The 21,383-nt window shown below is 33.0% G+C and overlaps 2 protein-coding genes across 4 annotated transcripts in view; one reads left to right on the top strand and one right to left on the bottom strand.

Moving 5' to 3' along the window:
• LOC130449958 (protein javelin) overlaps positions 1 to 14,224 on the top strand; it is a 42,312-nt gene extending 28,088 nt beyond the window's left edge. For both annotated transcript variants that reach the window (XM_056788079.1, XM_056788080.1), the window contains exons 3-4: positions 2,322 to 2,580; positions 7,529 to 14,224. In XM_056788079.1, coding sequence (XP_056644057.1) covers positions 8,799 to 10,400 — 1,602 coding nt within the window. In that variant the 5' untranslated portion in view covers positions 2,322 to 2,580; positions 7,529 to 8,798 and the 3' untranslated portion in view covers positions 10,401 to 14,224. The remainder of the gene's footprint in view (positions 1 to 2,321; positions 2,581 to 7,528) is intronic.
• The window catches only part of LOC130449959 (calcium uniporter protein, mitochondrial), a 180,215-nt gene that overhangs the window by 115,644 nt on the left and 43,188 nt on the right, over positions 1 to 21,383 (bottom strand). The window lies entirely within an intron of this gene.

Raw genomic sequence — 21,383 nt, forward strand, 5'->3', positions numbered from 1 at the left:
TGTAAAAAAGATACATTTTTGTTTAATTTATGAGTTTTAAACTATTTTGTTCTTTTTATTTAATCTACTTCTACTAAGTCCAGAGCAACCTTTGCGCCAGCCGGCGACAATGCGACAAATGCATTTTAAGAGGTTTATCTAATAATTAGAAGGCAAGCACGTGATATTCTGTTGCTTAGAAGACGTGAAAACAACAGAACCCTTACAACTGAAACTTAAATCATATCGTTAAAGTTTTTTTTGTAACTGAATTTTTTCGTCTAACCTTCCAAACAGTTTTATTCTAAATCATACCCAAGATAGCACAAACTAAATCAGAAGCCCTCAGTAAAAAAGTAAATAGAGTTTGAATCCAAATTTTAATGAAAATCGCCCTTGTTTTTTGAAATTTTTACCTCTGGTGACTAGACTATGAAAAGTAATATGGCAGATTTATTTTCCAATATCAAGCAATTTTAAACTTAATTACCATTTTTAATAAATAAGACTTTGCTGTATCCCGTTTCGTAATTGTGAAATTAAATCGAGAGGTATATTAGTGCAGTTATTTTAAATTTAATCTGCGGAAAAATTCCTAGTGAGCTGAATTTTTGTATACACCTTTATTAATCAACTGTTTTCGGAGTAGAGCGCTGAGAAATCGACTATATCGTGATATTTTCTCACCACCTACGAGGTAGAATTCAGAGCGTGTTTATTTACATGGTTTCCCCCGTACGCATAATCCATGATACCCAATAAAAGGTGTTCTTATTTAAGAATGAATAATTTTTTATTCGAATTCAGTAAATACAAAAAATTACCTTTAGTAAATATTTTTTTTATTCATTGTCGATATCTTCAGTTTCTCTATCAGTAATTGTTACTGACAAAACGTCAAGTGGACACATTTCTAGATTTACGTCTTCATCATTTTTTGACTCAACCTTTAACGTCAATGTCCATAAACTTTTGAACACTTCAATCCATTTTTTTGCAGCCACATTTACTGCCACAATCTTTGGTACAATTTCAAAAGATAGTGTTCAATAGATACTATGTTGATGGTACTAAAGTCGTTATTGGATGTAGGTTGGATTGTAGATTGGATTGGATTATTTTTTAACTCCCAACCCAAATGTTCGGGATCTATTTTTCTTCGTAGCTAGGTTTTTATTTGATAATATGCTGTTTAGCTGCTGAAAAAGTGAGTGTCAATAAATCAAAATTCACAGCTGTACTTTGTCTTGTTATAGTATAGGTATTTAACTATCGATTGTTCTGAATTTGGTGCACCATATATTGCCAGTAGAAAATGTATTTTAGCATTGACAATGACATCCCGAGGGCAATTTTCTTGTTGGAATATTTCTGCAAAATACATCGGGTCTTTTCTCAAATATCTTCATTACTTTCAATTTTCCTCCTCCAAAAAGTTGTATCACAACTGGTCATGGCATATAGAAACAGAATATTTTTCTTGCAATGTGGATCAGATCAGTTGAGTAAATTTTTGTTTCAACATTGTTTTTTTCTGGTTTTTTCAAAAATAATTGATGTAGGTCGATCAAGTATTTGTGTGTATGTATCACTGATTAGAAAAACTGTTTAAGAGCAGAAAAGAACTTAAATAAAATGTTCAACAATCCTCTACAAGGCCCAGATTCGTCCATCTTTGGAATATTACTCGCACATATGGAGCTCGGTTCCCAAGCATACCCTGAAGATGCTCAATAAAGAAGAGAGCAGTTCGACTTATAGGCGATCCAGAGTTGACTAGAAACTTTGGCAGCTGACACTGATACTATCACGGCAAAAACGAATACAGACTTCGTTTACAGACATTCAGAACTTCAATTTATCGAGACTTATTTCTTTGGAGAAGTGCAAGCCTGTGTACCAAGGCACGTCTTTCCCGAGCACTACAGGCTGGCATCTCCACACGGCAGGCACTACTCGAATTACTTGAGTGTGATAGGATTTATTCTTTTTGTTTCCTTTTTACATTTGGATAAGTTATAGTAGATTTTACCAAGTTCCAAGAACCTCTATAAGAAAAGTATACAAAAAACTGGTACAGTTCACGCCTTGGTGTACGGTATATAATACCGCATGTGAGTCTAGTCACTTTCTCAGCGCTTTACTTTGAAAACGGTTAATTTTACAAAAAAATGCAACAGATATTTTTTGTAGATAATTCTACTAGGAACAGATTTTATAATAAACTTTATTGGCCTCACGCAAAAACTCATTTTCCTAGGAATTTTTCCGCAGATTGTGGTATAAAATGACTAAAATGACTGGACTATATATCGAACCGTTTTATTCTTTATATTTTTCAGATTGTTACCGTAAAATTTCCGGAACAAGCCGCAATAGCCTCGATAATATTACTGCCAATCCCTGGGGAAAAACTAAAAGTAATTTCGAATATTTTGACGACCATTCGAATTTAAGAAGAAGTCGAAGTTTGGCTAGTTCTGGAGAGCAGTTGTACAGTCGACTGGAGCTCTACACGAATTCGCAAGTAGATGGTGAATTGTGTGGAAGAAGAAGGTCACAACTTATACCGAGAGCCAAGTTAATTAAAGAGCATAATAGGTAAGTGAAGAAATATCAGCTACTCTGGAATAATTTTATTGTTAAAATGTATCTGTATTTCTTGATAAAAACCTTAAACAGCAAACTACTATTTTTTATTCATTTATTAGATAAAATCTCATTATTATAAATAAAATTTTAAGATTTTCATATGCTTGTGGCGTATGGTTACGTTGAAGGATAACGCTGTACGTATTATGCCGACTTACCCCAATCAGGAGCACAGGTTGGAAAATGAACATCTTCTAGATTACCGGGCATATTACACAACAAATAACATTACTGCTATATACATTTACATACAGAATTATATACAATTCTATATTAATGCTTCTAAATGTTCTTAATTTTAGGTCTCTTCTGATTTAAAATTAGTTTCTTTTATAATTTTTTAAAGACATAAAAATTTGACGTTTCGACTTCATTTATCTATCATTAACTAATTTTAAATCAGAAGACACCCTAAATGAAGAACATTTAGAAGCATAAATATATCAAAAGATGTAAGAAACAAGAAATTAAAGAAATAAAATTCTATATACATACAACTATTTCTGATAATTATCTGGCTTCGAGCTTTGTTTAATTATAGAGATTGCTTGTTTACATAAATTCCTAAACTAACTTTTAAATTTTTAACAGTATTTTTAGTTCCTATCAACATTGTTCTCGCATAAGTTCAACTTAGTTCATATTGGCCGTTTTAAACCTTTGGCGTAATTACTACATAATGAACAGATATTATTATTATTAAATGGCATACGAATGGATCAAATACAGTAGATGGAACTTTAATAGGAGTGTACGGGCCCAGAACCAAACACTCTGAAAGTCTGGGCAGCGCACCAAGCAGAAATTTATGTAATTGAAAAATATGTTCAATTAAATAATAGAGAGGAGCTATCGCAAACAGGAAATTATCATCCTATCCGATAATCAAGAAGTCTGTAGACCTATAAGCTCCCATATCATAAAATCCAAACAATGGATTCCGGGACACATAGAAGCGAAGGGAAATGACATAGCTAATAAGCGGGTGCAGATAAGCCCTTCATGGGACATGAATCCTGAGGTATCAGCTACAGAGCAATGGAAAATACACTGGAAAAGAAGGTAAATAGAAGCAAAACCAATTAATGGGAAAACTTACAAGGGCTGAGACAGGTAAAGGCTCTTCTGGGAAACTATAACCCGAGTAGATCTGCAGAATGTAGAACCTAAGTAATAACAATCCACGATTACTAACAGGAGTTCTAAAGGGGCACTGTCGCCTCAACAAACACCTGAAGACAAGCAGACAATGCGGCGTGCAAGTTTTGTGGTACAGAGGACGAAACCTCTATCCACATTATCTCAAGAAGTGTGAACCTAGGACCGTATGAAATAGAAGACGAAGATCTCTGAAATTAAATCCATCTCACATTCTAGACTTTTTAAAAGTAGTGGAATTAATGGATCAGCTGTAAACACAGGGTTCCACAGTATCGCAGCAAAAAACGGGGACACAATAGATCCTTTGGTTTGAATGTATACGAGACCCCAAATTCTTACATACTACACCACATGCTTAAATCCATTACCAAGCATATTCATATTCAATAACCTCAAAGCAACGAATAAAGCCATTTTTTATATTTTAACATAAAACAATCCAATAACAGAATTGTAATTTCAATTCGTATACACGCCAAACAAGTTTTTGCAGTTGTGATTGCCTTGGCGTTGTGATTGGTGTTTATTTATTTCACAATCGAAGTCGACCGCGTGCTAGCGACATTTTGAAACGAAATTTTGTTAACTCAAAAAAAAACTCTCATATCGCTCGCCCCTCATTATATGTCCTAGGTACTGCAACTTTGTCTCCTTGATTGTCGTGAGAAGTTACCGATTTGCTGAAGGACCTCTATGTTTGTCTTATGTTTGTTTCGAACGCATTAAATTATTTCTCTGTGGCCACATCCATGGTCCAATTTTCAAAACCGTACAAAAGAACAGGAAAGATGTAACAGCGAAACATTCCGGTCCGGAGTTCCAGGCTGAGGTTGCGGTCTACCAAAAGTGTCCTCATGTTGTTTAGAGTTTTCCGTGCTTGCTCTGATTTCGAATTTTGCGCCGCATTGCTGGTTGACGAGCGTGCCCATCTATACGTTACTGGTCATTTTATATTCTCACTAATTTGGAGTCTCATTGATTGAACTTGGTTTCAAGCATCATTTTAGTTAAAATTGTAGAGTACATGAGCTTCACTTTCCTCATAGGAGCTATCAATATGCGTTGGTATATATAGACGAAATAGTAAAAGTAGCAGATACATTTGAGAATATGGAAGAAAAAGTAAACATCAAGAAATGCAAAAAGGTGGTGGTAAATAAAAATAGAGATAGAGGAACATTTAATAATGAAAGAACAGATAGAATGACCACTTTCGAATACCTCGGAGTTATTTTGACAAAAGATGGAAAAATAAAAAATAAAGATAACAAACTGATTAAGAACAGCTTATCAAATATACGATATTCTTAATAAGACAATTGTCTTATGTTCAAAATTTTCGGAACCAACTGAAAAACAAATAATATACAGTGGAAGGTGTAATTTTTCAATGACAACCATTTAAAAATATAAATACCAACACCCCTTCATGTATTTATTAACGAATTTATTCCATTGGGCTATTCCACAACGTATACTATTCCATACTAATATCTTACGCGCAGGCAACTTGATTTTTGTTTCACCAATTCAGGAACATCCTCTATATAATATCTACTCATGTGAGGAAACATTGGCGTCTTTTCATTTTTGGCAAGAGAACGAATTTCAACTTCAATGTAAAATATCGTTGCGTCGAATATACCGTAGAGACCTTCCATATTTCCATTTGTAATTCTATGTGCAAGTCCCGCATGCATCTGTGACGTTTAAACTAGGTAGAAACTGATAAAATATCCTATTATCAACCAAAGGCATTGTCGACTCAAATAGGGGTAGTTATTATTGACATCAAGAAGATAAAATAAGTTATCACACACCAATTTTTTATGGAAATATCTTTTCGGTGAATTTTCCGTACTATTAGGTTCAGTCAAGGCCAATTTGGATATAGCGTATGCATCAATTTTACGATAAACTTTTCCGAAGAAGGTAAGATGATAGTTTGAATCGATTCCAAAATATTTATAGTCAATTTTCAATCCCTGTCATTAAGATTTAGTTGATTCTAGTTTAGTCTAACAACGTCTGAACTTGATGAAATTTTCAATACAAGTTTTGTGAGTAGAAGTCGATATTGGAAAATGGCGAAAAATAGTTGTACTTGTTTCTTGTAATGTTACAAAAGTAAAATATTTATAATTACGGAGATGATTTAAATATAAACCGGAATTTTTGAATAAACGCGCGATAAATTTAGTGTGGTAAAATTGGCTGCACGGGATGTTTGACTAGTCTATTACGAAGCGTAGAGAACATCCGAGGCTGCGTAAGATTGCTTTTTAGTGTATAGTTCTTCCAATATCACGACAGTTATGCGAGGATCAATCAATATTTCATGAATACGCACAGCACTCATGCCAAATTACAAAATAAAAATATTCTTTACTCTCCGAATAAAAATCAGTAGATATCTAACAAACGTCAGTTCACGTGGACTCTGTTTACCAATGAAAACATCGAATCGTAAACATAAGTGCATTTCTATTAGCCGAAGCTGTCGGAAGGCGAATGTCAATTTCTTTGAAACATTCTTTGAATCGTCTAGGATCGTTCGACAAAATTATTTGAGTCAGATAAAAGACTACCGAAGTTCTAATAGACACATAATATATCTAGATGAAACATGGTTTCATAGTCACGATGTAGTAAATTTCGTTTGGGTTGACACTAGTAAAAATTGCTGTTTGAATAAGGACACGTTCTAAAATTGTACAGCTAATTATCATGAAGATATAACAGCAGAATTATTTGGAAAGTAGTTTAATGAACAGCTTTTACCTAACATTGCACCACGGAGTAGAGTTCAGACGATTCTGACTACCATTTTTATTTATAAAGATACTTTGGAATTGAAATGTACCCTGGTACCCTGGTACCCTGTTTAAACCAAACGCACTAACAGGCAGGTAAAATTTACTCGTCTACTTACATGTTATAATTTAATATTCAGTAGCAAGGTATAATGATTTCTTTCCAAATTCCAAGTAGGACTACAATTAAGTGCATCTGTCTAAATAACAGCGTATAAGCCGTCCAATTAATAATGATTCGATTGCCTTTTAACGAATACTTATGTTTATATGAAGCGAGGGGACTAATAATGAAGAAAAAATGCATAGAAGAAATTTCAGAGGACCACGTCATTGCTATGCCGGTTTCATAGGCAACAACTTCATCCTAATGCAGGACAATGCCAGTCCAAATACTTCAGGTTCCGTACGGCAGTATTTACAGTATGTCGAAATTGCTGCTATGGATCGGCGCGTATGCCGCATTTAAATCTTATCGAGCATTTATGGGATTAACTTAAGAGAAAAGTTCGCGCTATAAATCCTGCTTCAGCCACCAAATCGGACCTCAAAACGGCGCATAGTGAAGAATGGGATAGCATCGAACAAGATCGAGTTAAGAGCCTTATTCGATCCATGAAAAAGCGATAAGAAGCTGTTATTAGGACCAGAAGATAGAACATTGAATATTGATAGGTTAATTTCGAATAAATTATTATTTGACGAATGTAAGGTAGTATTTTCTTTACTGTTAATTATAACCCTCTTTCGTTGTTTAGATTCTTCAGTCTTTAGCTAAGACTAATGACTTTGAAATAATGATATTTTTATATACTTTTGACCTCGAGCGTGCGACTTGAGTTGATTTTTTTGTATATGTATACAGCAGAATAGCAAAATCGCTTGAATACCGAGATAATTTTTTTCATATATTTTTTTTTCAGGTATAGAAATCTGAGCGTCGACAATCTAAGCAAACCGCCCGATAAACAAGATAGATACAATAACAGAAGACATTCGAGTTCGATTCAAACTCTACAAGAATCAAGTACAGCAGAGACTTTTTATTTCGAAGACCATCAACATCGTGAGAATCAACTTCAAGCTTTCACATCACTTCAAAATATTCACGAAAACGCCACGCAAAAAGACAGTTTAAACTCGAATTTGAACAATTCTTTGGATAATATTTCTTACGAGGATTTACCAGAGTTGAGCTTGCCCAATTATTATCCCGAAGCTAAATACGACACTGATAATACTGATAATATTTCATTAAACGATAATATATCGACCGCGACTTATGATAACGCACATAAATATAAAGATATTGGATACGAAAGCATCCCTTATGACGATAATATCGTTTTAACTCCAAATAAAAATCTCTACGATCCACAAGAAGCTAAAATTCGAACTATTCGAAATCCAACTCCATTTAACGAGAATTACGGTACAGTAAATCCTAATACGATAAAAACAACAGAATTACTTACATCTGAACAGCCAATTGAAGAAATCGATACCAATTTTGATGAAATCAATTTGGAAATAGAAAATATAACAAAAGCTTCCCACGTAAATGAAGAATCTGATAGCAATTCTATACAGATTGATGTACAAGAACCAATAAAAACACTTTTGGAAATTCCAGGTGGAGAAGAAGAAGGAAACGAACAATTTAAAACTATTATCAGCGTCGACTCGGTTACCGAAAAGAAAAGTATCAACGACGAATCCAAATCTCACAGTCACAATTACCTACGAGAATTTTTGGAAAGTCAAAAAGGATCTAAGAAGCCTCTACAAAATTTTATAGCAAAAAAACTATCGAATTTATCACGAAAAGCCTCTAAAACTACAACAAATTTAACGGAAAATCAATTCCATTCCTTACCAGATATAACAGTGAGTAAAAATTTGAGAAAGTGTGAAAAAATAGACAGAAAATTAAGGAAGTGTAACAAAAATCAATCGACCCAATCAAAGGAGAATAGATTTATCGTAAATATAGGTAGACATTTTGATATAACCGCTTGTACAACTCCACCAGTAGATTTTGAAGTAAAAATTGCCAAAGTACCTAAAAAAGGTAAAAATAAGATAACGAATACCCAAAACGAAACAGATAAATTTCTAGAAGCAGTTAAACAAATTAAAGATTGTTTAAACGAAAATAAAATAATAAGAAGATCCCCTAATATAGAATCCGAAATGGCCTTACTCTATTGCCAAGACGAGTGCAATAAAGAACTCCAAGAAAAAATAGGATCAATGAAAAGTTATTGGAATAAAGTTATAGGAACCGATAAAATAGAAAATAAAGATGAAGATACGAAAGAAGTTACACCAAAAGTAGAAGAGGTGAAAAAAATATTCGAAACAAACAAGGAACCACCACAGGAAAATTTACTAAATAAGGTGCAGCTTGTTAAAAAAATTTTCGAACCTAAACTCACCGAAGAAAAATCAGGAAAAATTTCCCCTAATATAAAAGAATCTTGTAGTTATTTTGAAAATAAATCGAATCAATATTATAACAACGATAAATTTAGAAGTTTATGTCCGAATTCTGTGGAAATTGTACATGCTAATAAAGATACAGTCGACGGCGATAAATCCAATAAATCTCTAAAACAGTCAAACAGTATTAACGGAAAACCCGAATTTGATCACGTCAGATACAAATTAATCAAACCGGATCTTTTCCAGAAAAAAATATTCGCCAATTGTGGCAAAGATTACGAATTTGATGATTTGATACAATATCTACAAGATTACAGTTTTCAAGAGCTTTTAGTCGATAATAATATTGTTATAATAGAACCTATTAGATCTAAAGTATCATACGAACCTTCACCTTGCGTAAGGAATATGAAAAATGCAACTTCTTCTTTGAAAAAATCACAAATAGAGAATAACGATAACAAATCCGGTTTGAACAGAAAATTCTTTTATCATCCTATTAGAGTGAATAAAGAAGTGAACGAAGACGAACTTCCCAGTCCTGATACTGTTCGACAAGTGAGACAACTTTTTGAAGCGGGCACACAAAAAAATAAAATCAAAAATAAAGAGAACGATACAACAACAATCGATCCGGATAAAGATCGATGTTCCGCGACTGATTCTAATTCGAATCCATCGAATTTATCAGATTTTGGCAGCCAGGAAAACTTATTCGATTCGATAGATAACAAAGGAATTTATTGCGAATACGTCAGCGAGGATATTTTACAAAAAATAAGAGAACGGGGAACATCTGTAACTTACTACGGAGGAAGAGTCGTTGACAAGAAAAGTGGACAATCAGTACTGACTAAAACTATTATGGAAGAAATTAAGTTGAACGAAAAAAGGTGTATGGAATGCGCGAATTGCAAGAAACATGCATCTGAAGCGGAAAACGACGATTATATGGGAGTTAAATTCAAAATTTTGAAATCCAACAGTTGCAGTAGTCGTTTAGAATTGGTCGGTACAGAAAATCTGAGAGATATTAAAAAGAAAATACTATCCAATTATCACAAAAATATTAACGAAAAGAATAACCTCAAGAATAAGGACGGTGCTAAATTAGAAACTGTTAATAAAAATAATGATGCTATTAACGAAAGTATTAAAAAACAAGTAAATGATAATCAACCTAAAATTATTGGACAAGAAATGAAGATACCGGAAAATAAAGTAACGCAATGGAAAGAAATAAGCGAGAAGACTAATGAGAAAATTTATAATTATTACGAATTTGACAAAGTGCAAGAAAGATCGAGGAAAATAGGAGAAATGGAATTTGAACAGTATGAAGTAGCTTAAATAATATAAAATTGAATATTATTATGTAAGGTAGTGATATTATTTATTTGTAATATCGAAATTCAAAATATATAAGCCCTTTCTCGTTTCAATTCGCAAGAAAAATTTCATTGTAACTCGTTAGAAAATCAGTTTAGATCTTTTTGGTACTTTGCATCTAGCATTTTGTCAACAATAGTTTTCAATTTATTTCGAGAAGAAATTAATAACAATAATAATAATATAAATAAAACTTCCACTAATATTAACTTCATCATTGTTTTTATCTATGGTATAGTAGGGACGGTTTCGATAATAGATATTCTTCCAGAGTGTATGAATTAGCATACGAGAAACTGATGGAATAGAGAAGGAGTACAAAAATAAAATCTTTTTCGAAAACTGTACCTTTGGTATACTTTGAAGAGTTTAACTTAACTTAAACTTTAAAGGCGCCTACTCTTTGATCACAATGTTGCGAAGTACTATCAGTATAAAAAATGATATTCATATATCCGCGTATCAAAAATTACGTTCATTTTTGAAAAGAAAGCCAGACAATTACGTCTCCAAAAAATCAAACATACGTGCATTGTTGTACCATAAATTTCATGTTATTCAGTTTACATATTTATAACAAAAACTCTTGATTAACTAATTTTAACAATTTTTTTAACAATCGTTAATTTTTGGTTTACAAATATAAACTCTGGAGATCAAAGATGCCACTTTTAGAACCCTCATCGACCAATTTAACGATTGGGATATGTTGCATCTAAATGTCCGATTGAACTGGAGTTCTTTCGTGCATGAATCACTTGTTTTGTCTGATATTGAGTACAATGTCTTCAAGTAGTTCAGGGAAATCATTTTTGAGAAAACTGGTGTAAGAAATTCCATTCAATAGCTGAGGCAATATAATCATTATTTTTGAATAATTATATTAAACGTACAATTATTAGCATTACTTTTCTGTAAACACGGTAATTCAAAATTACTCGTTGACGTGATATTTTTTGAATTGCTTACGTTATAATGAGTTTCTCAGACAATTTCTGTGTTTGAGTTATCTGCTTTTTGAATTTTGTTAGCTATATCAATCTTATTCTGAGCTGAATCCTACTACGCCTAAAGCAATGCCTCGTGTATTCCTTTGGGTTTGGCAATTTCAAAAATGTAGCTATTTTGAAGGGAGCTTTACCTACAGTATGTATGCCTATAGGTTGTTTATTACATTTTCCTTTATTGTAATTAATAAAGAGATGTCGATGAGGAACGTTCTACTTCCTATACAAATTTAGCTCTTTTTCCATATTAATAATAAATGATCTTGATTTGTTTCTGTTGGTGTTTGAAATTTTAACCAAAAGCATAGTTTGTTTATCTTCTACGTCGTCAATTAATATATTAGTGATTTCTTTCCGTCGACATGCTCCAGTATTAATCAAAAACATTTTGGTCCTTAGATATTGTATTCTCTGAAGCTTCTAATAAAAACTTATCGATATCCTCTTTATTAAGTACTCTAGACTTTTTTGCTTTATACCCTACGGATTTTTTCTTTATAAACGTTGTTAATTTAAAATATTTGCTTATGTCGATATTTCTTCTGGTACGTAGCATGACCTTCAGCATCGAATATAAACTCCACAACGAAGAAGATTTCAGCGTTTCTCATTTTTATGACAAATACGCCAATAACACATCCTCACAAATGCTTATTACATTCTTTTCCAGGCACCACTTTTCAAAAATTTGGTATGTTTGTTCATATCGTGTCCGGGATCGAAAAATTCTGTGGCTGATACACTTGCTTCCAAGCCATTTTCTTTCACACACACACACACATCGTCTCCGGGACTTCGACGGTAATAAATCAAACGTTGCTTGGGTGGCCGCCTTAACAATTTCATCTGGTATAATTTCATCCTCCATTAATTCACAATCAAAGGCATCAATTGAATATCCATTTTATAATAAATGTCACGTTTTCAACTAAACGTCAAAATATGTCAAGTTATTTTATAGTTCTAAATAATACAAAACTCGTTTACTATAGAAAATAATTGACCACTATCTTAGACTAACTGTTTTATTATTTTTTTTTATTAAAGGTAGACCGAAAAGTAAATAAAAATTAGTCAGGTAAAAGCTTTTACGGGACTATCACAATAATTTTCTGGCTCGGCCCGACAAAATGAGATTTTCTGACCTAAAAATAAACCGGAATGTACTAATTTCTAACCCGTTAAAAAAATAATCGAATAATCATTTAAAATCCGCTTGGAATTCAGTATGGAAAGAATTTTTTTGTAAAATTTTAACTCTGGATTTTTTATTTGCAAGCAGCAGTAGCTATAGGCGTTGTTGAGTAGTTGTGGAAGTTAAAAATCGATAATTTAGAGGGTTTCCCAGCTTCACTTGGGAAAAAACATTAGATATTTATAAGAACAAAAACACAACTAGGAGCAATTAGAGAATTGTTTCTCATGTTAATTTGTACTTTTATCTTCTCTCGAAATTCATTAAATGATGTCTTAAGTATTCGAAAATAATTGAAAGTAACCAATATAAATGCACAGTAAAGTTGTCTTTTTTGAAAAATAGGATGAACCCAAACACTTCTCAGGGGTTTTTTTCTTATATCGGTAGGGACAAAAAAACCCGGACCTGACGTTCATCTGGACCGTGAGTTCCCGGTTTTACTGAACCTATTTTATTCGTAAAGAAATGAGAGTGTGAGAAAGAATTATTTTCAACATGTTACATCTTAGTTTGTGATATTCAGCAGCGAATTAAATTTTTGATGGAAATCCGGTGATTTGTAATTGCCGAGGAAATTTTTTGTGACGTCGACAGAAGCCAACCATGCATTTTTCACAATAGGGTTGAAGTTCGATGAAAAATCAGCATTTTCGGCTAATTTTCTTATATCGGGATCGATGAAAATGTGTTTTAGGAAACAAAAATTCACTTGTGTCTTTGGAAAGTGCTTTCACAAAACTATATCAAATCAAGTTGTATAACTGCGATAAAATGAGATGGTACTAATCGTTAGTTTTTTAAATTTTTTTCAACAAACACAAATACGGATCTTAAAGGCCAGTTTGGTTTAATAAATAGATCTTATCGCACTTTGCTACCACATTAACATATAAAACAATGAAATTTCGTATAGACAATTTGCAGCTGTAATTAAATCCACTACCTTTAAAAGTGCCACTTGTGTTTCTATAATTAATATTTTCCGTAGATTGTTGAATACACAAGAATGCACATAAATAGAATGTTATGAAAGAAATTACGACTTTTTAAACTTAAATAAGAACCTCAAGTTTGTTGTCGATCTGAATAAACCGCGAACACACAATTTTATAGACGATAAAAACAGACGCAAAAATAGTCGACATCGAAAAGCAAATTAAACGTTAGTAAGAATATGTATTGGAACTACTGGATGGATAGATTAGATTACGAAACTATAAGGGTGCGGAAGACGTGTGCAAAACAATAAACTGACAACGAGATATTGAACAAAAACAATTAATAATTCAAAATTGTCACTCCACACAAGTTTCTCTGTGTGATATGGATGTTGAAATCCGTCTTACTACATCTTAAATTACTTTTATTCGTATTTAAGTTAAAATAAATGAAATAAATAGATATTAACAGCTTCTTAAATATGTTTTAAGTAATTTTAAAAATTTAGTAGGTGTGGCAATTGAAACGAGATGGGGTTCGTAGAAGGTGGCTATTAATTAACGTGACGAGCTGTAGTGAAAATTTTTAATGTTATCAATTTATTTATTGTTATTTTCAATATACACTAGGTTAAAGCGAAATGTTTTTTTTAATTCTCTTTACTATGCTCCCCTTCAATATACTTCCCTCCCCTCGCCGCACACCTTTTCTTACGTTTTTTTCTTTGACCGAAGCAGTGCTGGAAGTCTTCTTTGGTGAGGGCCTTTAGGAGCTCTGCCGTTTTTTTCTTTACCGCTTCCATCGACTCAAATCGGGTCTTTTTCAAAACAGATCTTTCTCTAACCTTTCAAGGAAATCTGAGCAGATCCTTTGACGCTTTTAGGTCAGGAGTCACGTTTTTTGGCACCAACTTCACACAGACTTTTGTCATGTATAAAATTTTTCTAAACGTTTCTTTATCGGTGTTTAGAGCCTCGGCAATCATCCGGATGCTCATTCGACGATCTGCACGCACCATTTGGTTGATTTTGATCCTTGTTTCCGGAGTTGAAACAGTCACATGGCGACCTGGGCGCTGCTCATCTTCAGTGCTCTCTTGGCCCTCACTAAAGCGCTAACACCTCTCAAAAACACGCGCACGAGATAGAGAATTGTCCCCATAGTCTTCTCGCAACAATTTATAGCACTCGGAGTTTTTTCAATTTAACGATAAATTTGAGACTGATACGTTGCTTGAAAAGAACACGTTCGTTTCAAACCGCTACTGCACAAATACTATAATAGTGACGGAAACGTGTTTTGGAACGTACATAGACAAGATATCTAGTCCTTTAGGCGCGCAGTCTCGTTATTTAATAGCCAGACCTCGTAAATAAATCTTTATTTTATAACCAAATATCCAGATGAAAACTATTATTGCAAATCGTGCTACTTATTACAATATTTAATATTTGCTTTGTCAAATTTCTCTCTCTGTACTGGCTATTGGTACTAAGTTAAATAATTTACAACAGTTGGTAATTGTCTAGCGTATGTTAAATGAATGGATTGCCGCTTGTATTGTTTATTTTGGAGAATTATCTTCGGTACTGGCTGTTATGCTACTACTCACAGCTCTGGGATAGCTAATTGCAGCAATATACTACATTACTACAAACATACACATTTATTTTAATTAATAACTAATTGAAGTTTCTCAAAATTATTTTCCTATTATACACAGGGTGTTTCTAAATTCATGCGACAAAATTCAGGAAGTAATTGCTCGTATAAAATGAAGATAAGTAATTCATATAACAAAATTTCCTCAGTTCAGCCCTTTACGAGACATCCTTGAAAGGTAGTGACGAAAATTGAGTTTATTTTTTTTTTCTAAAATTTCTGTGAAACTAGAAACTTGAAATTTTCGTACACTCGCAAAGGACTAACTACGGGTACTTTTTCAAAAGTCCTGTAGCATTTTACGGAGGGGTGAAATTAGCAGCCCTTACTTTATATTAAATCAAAATTTTTCTTCAACACGAATTTTTATGAGAAAAACTTTAACTTAAAATCCTTGTTCTAGTGATAAATATTTTTTATTCTCTCCCCAAAAACAATAGCTACAAAGAAAAAAATAAATACTACAATTTATAATTTTTTGAATAAATAGAACGAAAAACAGTAAAGATATGAAATTTCATACGATTCATAATAAATGCTGGAAATAACCTCCTCTAGCCAAAATACATGAACGTAGCCTAAGTGTCAAATCATTGATATCAACTATGGGTGTATGAATTAAGGCAACCCCATATACAGAAATCACAAGGATTTAACTCTGGAGATCAAGGAGGCCACTTTTAGTACCCTCCTCGACCAATTTAACGATTGAGATATGTTGCATCTAAATGTCCGACTGAACTAGAGCTCTTTCGTGCATGAATCACTTGTTTTGAGTACGATGTCTTCAAGTAGTTCAGGGAAATCATTTTTGAGAAAACTGGTGTAAGAAATTCCATTCAATAGCTTAGGCAATTAAGTTATCCCCCACAATACCAATCCATTCGTTTACTAAGAAAACATTTTGAAAATGGTGCTCTATAAGCTCATGGGTATTCTCGTCTGCCCACAAGAGATTATTGTGAAAATAAATGAAAAATGAGCCTCGTTTGTAAACAATCCATTATTTAAAAATTGATTTTTTCGCGTTAAGTGTGTTCACCATTCACAAAATCTTACTCGTTGAGGAAAATCTGGCTGATGGCAATTTTGGTAGTGTTTGATTCCGGGTGTACATCAATTTCAATTGAAATTGCTTGTTCTCCATCACATTTCAAACTATCCGGAAACGATCAGTGTTGGTTAAATCTCTTTCTAACATTCCAGTTTTGGATAAGCGGTTGTGAAAATGTGCAAATACGGAATGAGTCATTCATTGTGGATATTTTTGGCATAAGGATTTTGGTTGTTGACAACTATCATTTACCAAATGATGTCGGTCAATTCAGCGTTTGCATACATTTTAATATACACAAATAACTCAAAAATAACAACCCTCAAACTTACAAGTAAACTTTGGGAACTATCAACAACAGTGTTTCATATCAGCCTACTACAAAACAGCTTACTATTCGAAAAGGTGCTTATGTCCAGCATTTATTATGAATCTTTCCACTGCTTTCCACTCAATATATCAAAAAAATTATAAATTATGCGTTTATTTTTTTTCTGCAGGTTTCGGGAAAGAAATTTAACAATAAAAAATATTTTTAAATGAAACGAGGATGACAAGTTTAATTTTATTTCATGAAACATCATCTTGTAAAAAAGTTTTAATGTGAAATGAAGTAAGGGTTGCTAATTTCACCCTCGTATAATGTATTGAAATTTTAGAAAAAATAAATAAAAACAAAAGACCCATCTCCTCATCCTGAATTTTTTCGCACGAATTTAGAAACACCCTGTATATTCTCATGTTTGAGTAAATACGAGATAGAAATAAATAGGTTTTCGTTAAAATTAGCCGACAAAAAGTGGGTTTCATGAACGATTTGTCACAATTTACGAAATTCTGAAAAGTGTGTTTGCCAAGTTGTTTTTTGTGGACGTACATTTCTCTTGAACTCAACGTTTTCGAGTGAAAATTAACCATGCGAAATTAAAGTTGATGCGAATTATAACGGAAATGTAATATTGATTATAATAATCTGGTCATGGAGAGTTTTGATAGAGTATTGTATATTGTATTTATATAACGTACAACGTTCATTCTTGAAAAAAATAAAAATACAATAAACGTGAATTTATTGAAAAAAACCTAAATACGAGGGTGATTCAAATGTAAACGAAAATTTAGCTATAACAAATTTAGATATTAATTTACAGAGCTGAAATTTTTTTCAGGTTTTTAAGCTAGTCTCCGTTACACTTTTGTCAAATCTCCGGAAGCTTTCACACGCTTTTTTCATAAAAAGCTCTCGGTTTGTCACGTAACGAATCACGCACGAAGTATTCTACATCCGCATTCCTTTCGAATCGCAATCCACCAAGTGTCTGTTTTACTGGACCAAATAGGTGGGTGGAGGGTTTTCCAATGTTGTTAACACCAAATTCGTCCAATATTTCCATAGTATACAGAAGTGGATACGGTCTGGCGTTGACTTGCAGCAATATCACACTACGGATTGGAATATCGCATCATTTTGATCTGTAGACAGATTTCACAATTATAATTACATTGTTACCAGAGTGTGGTAAACAGAAGAGACATAAAGAAAGGGTAACCGATAGAAAAAAGGCTTCCGAAGTGTTGAACTGAGCTGATTTTTTTCCGCGGAAACCTCTTAATAAATAATAAAAAATAAAAAAAAATTGCAAATAAATAAGCAAAATATTGGATATTCAACAGAAGAGTCATCCAAAAGATCGAGAACTAATGCAAGAGGTGTAGGTGTAGGGAGAAATATTGTGTGGACAATACAAAATACAGGACTCTAATATATAATATATAAAACTATGTAATATTGCCATTCTTGCCCTAGGCCTGCATGTATTGATATCTAATAATACATAAACAAAATATTGCAAACAACGAACAATAATTATTAGAAGTGTCAGTGTAAAGTTTGACGTCAAAAAAGTAAATCAGAGCTACGCAATAAATTAAAAGTAAAAAGATGTCCATCGAAATTGTGAAAATAGAAAAATTGGAGTATTTAAAAGGGTTAGGAGGTGAGCAGATTTACGAAGATATGCTTAATACCCTTGGTGATCAATGTCCTTCTAACTAGACTGCAAGCTGGAAGGCCAGACCCCGAAAATATTGATGCAGTTGATGACATCATTTTATCAGACCGTCGAATTGAGCTAAAACGGATATCTGAAGCACTGAATATTTCATACGAACGCGTTCATCATATAATTCACGTCAATTTGGATATGAGAAAAATTGCTGCAAAATGGTTCCCCAAATGTTTGAATGTTGACCAAAAGCATTCAAGGGTAGAAGAAGCATCGCGTTCGATCTGAGCTCGATTTGAAAACTATGTAGACTTCTTGAACCGAATTGTTACTATGGATGAGACTTGGGTACATTTCTACGATCCAGAAACAAAGCAACAATCGATGGAATGGCGACACTCTGATTCTCCGACACCTAAGAAGTTTCGTGCCCAAAAATCTGTTGGGAAAGTTCTTGCTTCATTTTTTTGGCATTGCCATGGAGTAATCATGATTGATTTTTTGGATAAGGGTGGAACAATAACTGGAGATTACTATTCGAATTACTGACCAATCGACGGGAAAAAAATAAAGAGAAAAGACGCGGAAAGCTATCCAAAGGTGTTTTGTTTTTGCAGGACAACGCCCCTGCACACAAATATCATGTTGCCATGCAAAAAATTCGTGATTTAGGGTTTTAATTACTAGAACACCCCCCTTATTCACCAGATTTGGCTCCGTCCGACTATCATTTCTTTCCTCATCTGAAAAAAAGTTTGAAAAGTAGTAAATTTTCTTCCAACGGGGATGTAATAAAAGCTGTGTCTGGTTTGCAGAACAAGAAGAAACATTTTTTTGAAAGATTTAGAGACGTTGCAGGTTCCCTGTAATTAAGAGGAGAATATGTTGAGTAATAAAATATTTTGACATTGAAATTTTGTTTGGTTCTATAATAGGCTAAAAATTTTTCAATATATCCTCGTACATGCACTTCTCGAAAGTGCAAGATCAGAGTGCACAGTTACAAATTGGAAATAACCACATTGAAAAAGTACAGGAATACAAATGTCGAGGATCTTGGATTAATTCGAGAAATAACAGCACTGAAGAGATAAAAGTTAGAATTGAAATTGCTCGCAACGCATTTCATAAAATGAAAAAGTTCTTTCGATGTAAAAACTTGAATAACAAATTGAAAAAGAGAATGATAAAATGTTACATAAACTCGATATTTCTGTACGGAAAGGAGGCAACTATTTTAAACAAAGCAATAATAATAAAAACTGAAAGCCTTTGAAGTTTAAATATTGAGAAGAACGCTACGAATATCATGGACAGATAGAATCGCAAATGAAGAAGTTTTAAGCAAAATGGAACCACAAAGAGAAATTATTGACTACCATAAAACCCGCAAATTAGGCTACTTCGGGGACAACGATACGAATTCCAGAGATTTATTATGCAGGGAAAGAGATATCATGGCTGCGAAACTTAAGAGGGTGATTTAACTGCACATCAAACCAATTGTTTAGAGTACCTGTCATGATGGTGGCCAATCTTCATCCGAAGATGGCACTTTAAGAAGAAGAATTGATTTTTCCTTTTTTTATATGACCTATATTCACATTATTTTCCTGTAATGTATAAAAACAAGCTTCGTTAAATTATGTGAAAAATCCTAGCTTCCAATTAAAAAAATATTGATGACATGATGCGTTTGGCATCTAAGACGTTTTATTTTCGGAATTATGTCACAAGATACAGAATAAATAAACAGTTTGGCGTGTTTATACAATGAACATTATATACAGATATATCAACAACTAGGTTCCGTAAGGGTGCGTATTCCTATATCCAAATGAATCATTTATTGAGATCTCTCTGTGGTAAAGCGTTGTCGGTCGAATATAGGAACACCTTGTATACTACCGCTCAGTTGAATAAGTTTACAATTTTTTCAATATTCCAATTAATTTTGTTTTGGGGGAATAATAAACTAAATTAGATTTTTAAATGCTAAAATATTAAATGTTAAAATATAAATAAGTAAAAAAATCAAATAATGTTGGTATTTTTTTGACCCACTATCCTTCCCCCTATTTTTTTTTTGGAGTATAAGCTCTTATTCTCCGTGGTTTAGGCTAAACAGACAATTTTTCTACTGGTATTATTTAAAAAAAATATATATTACGATTTTATAGTTTTCTATGTACGTTAATTTTTCATTACATTCAAATTTATAATATTTATGATGTGAGTGTTTGAAGTGTTGTTTTATTTTATTAGTACAAAAGTTTGTGAAATCTGCAGAGGGAATTGAACAATTTCACGAACAAAATAAAATCACTTTTAACACAAATGTTATACAATGTTTTTTGTATAACTGACCTATTTTGATAATAAAATAGGCGAGTTTAGAATGACATGAAACTTCAAAATGCATTCTAATATACAAACAACCTCAAAACAGTGTCGAAATATTTTTAACTTGCTTAATAGTATATTACTCACGAGTTTATACTGGAGGTAATTTACTCACTTTATTATTATTATTATTTGAACTGTTGTAAGGTCAAAATTCATATACCATACTATATATTGTTCGGTAACAAATTTAATCTAAACTCACAATAATGTTACAATACAAATAATTGTTTCCACCGATATTTTCAGAGTTTATTTTGCGAGCAGACTACTGAGAAATGCTATAACACTATTGGCTCCACCAAGAATAGGTTCTCGGCCCATTGGTAGATTTGCTGATCCCAATCTAGCAAGCAAATCTCATTATTATCTCACAGCTATTACTCACCAGTTCTTGTAGGACTTTGCATTCCATCACAAACATAGAGCACACCGTTTCAGCCGTTATGACTTATACTGTAGCTCTGTTGTCTAAGCAGATTGAGATCACTGTCTTCCTATGGAGTCTATTATCCCACGTCCATACTCTATCACAGCAAATACTTTGGGGTGTCCTCGGCAGAAGCCTGGTCAAGTGATTCATCCTGAAGCTATTTGCGTACCGGGTGACTTTATTATTTAGTATTGCGCGTTTGGAGTCACCACTGATTTGTGCGAGTAATATGTGTCTACAAA

The sequence above is a fragment of the Diorhabda sublineata genome, chromosome 10 (assembly GCF_026230105.1).
Source record: "Diorhabda sublineata isolate icDioSubl1.1 chromosome 10, icDioSubl1.1, whole genome shotgun sequence".
Classification (NCBI taxonomy): domain Eukaryota; kingdom Metazoa; phylum Arthropoda; class Insecta; order Coleoptera; family Chrysomelidae; genus Diorhabda; species Diorhabda sublineata.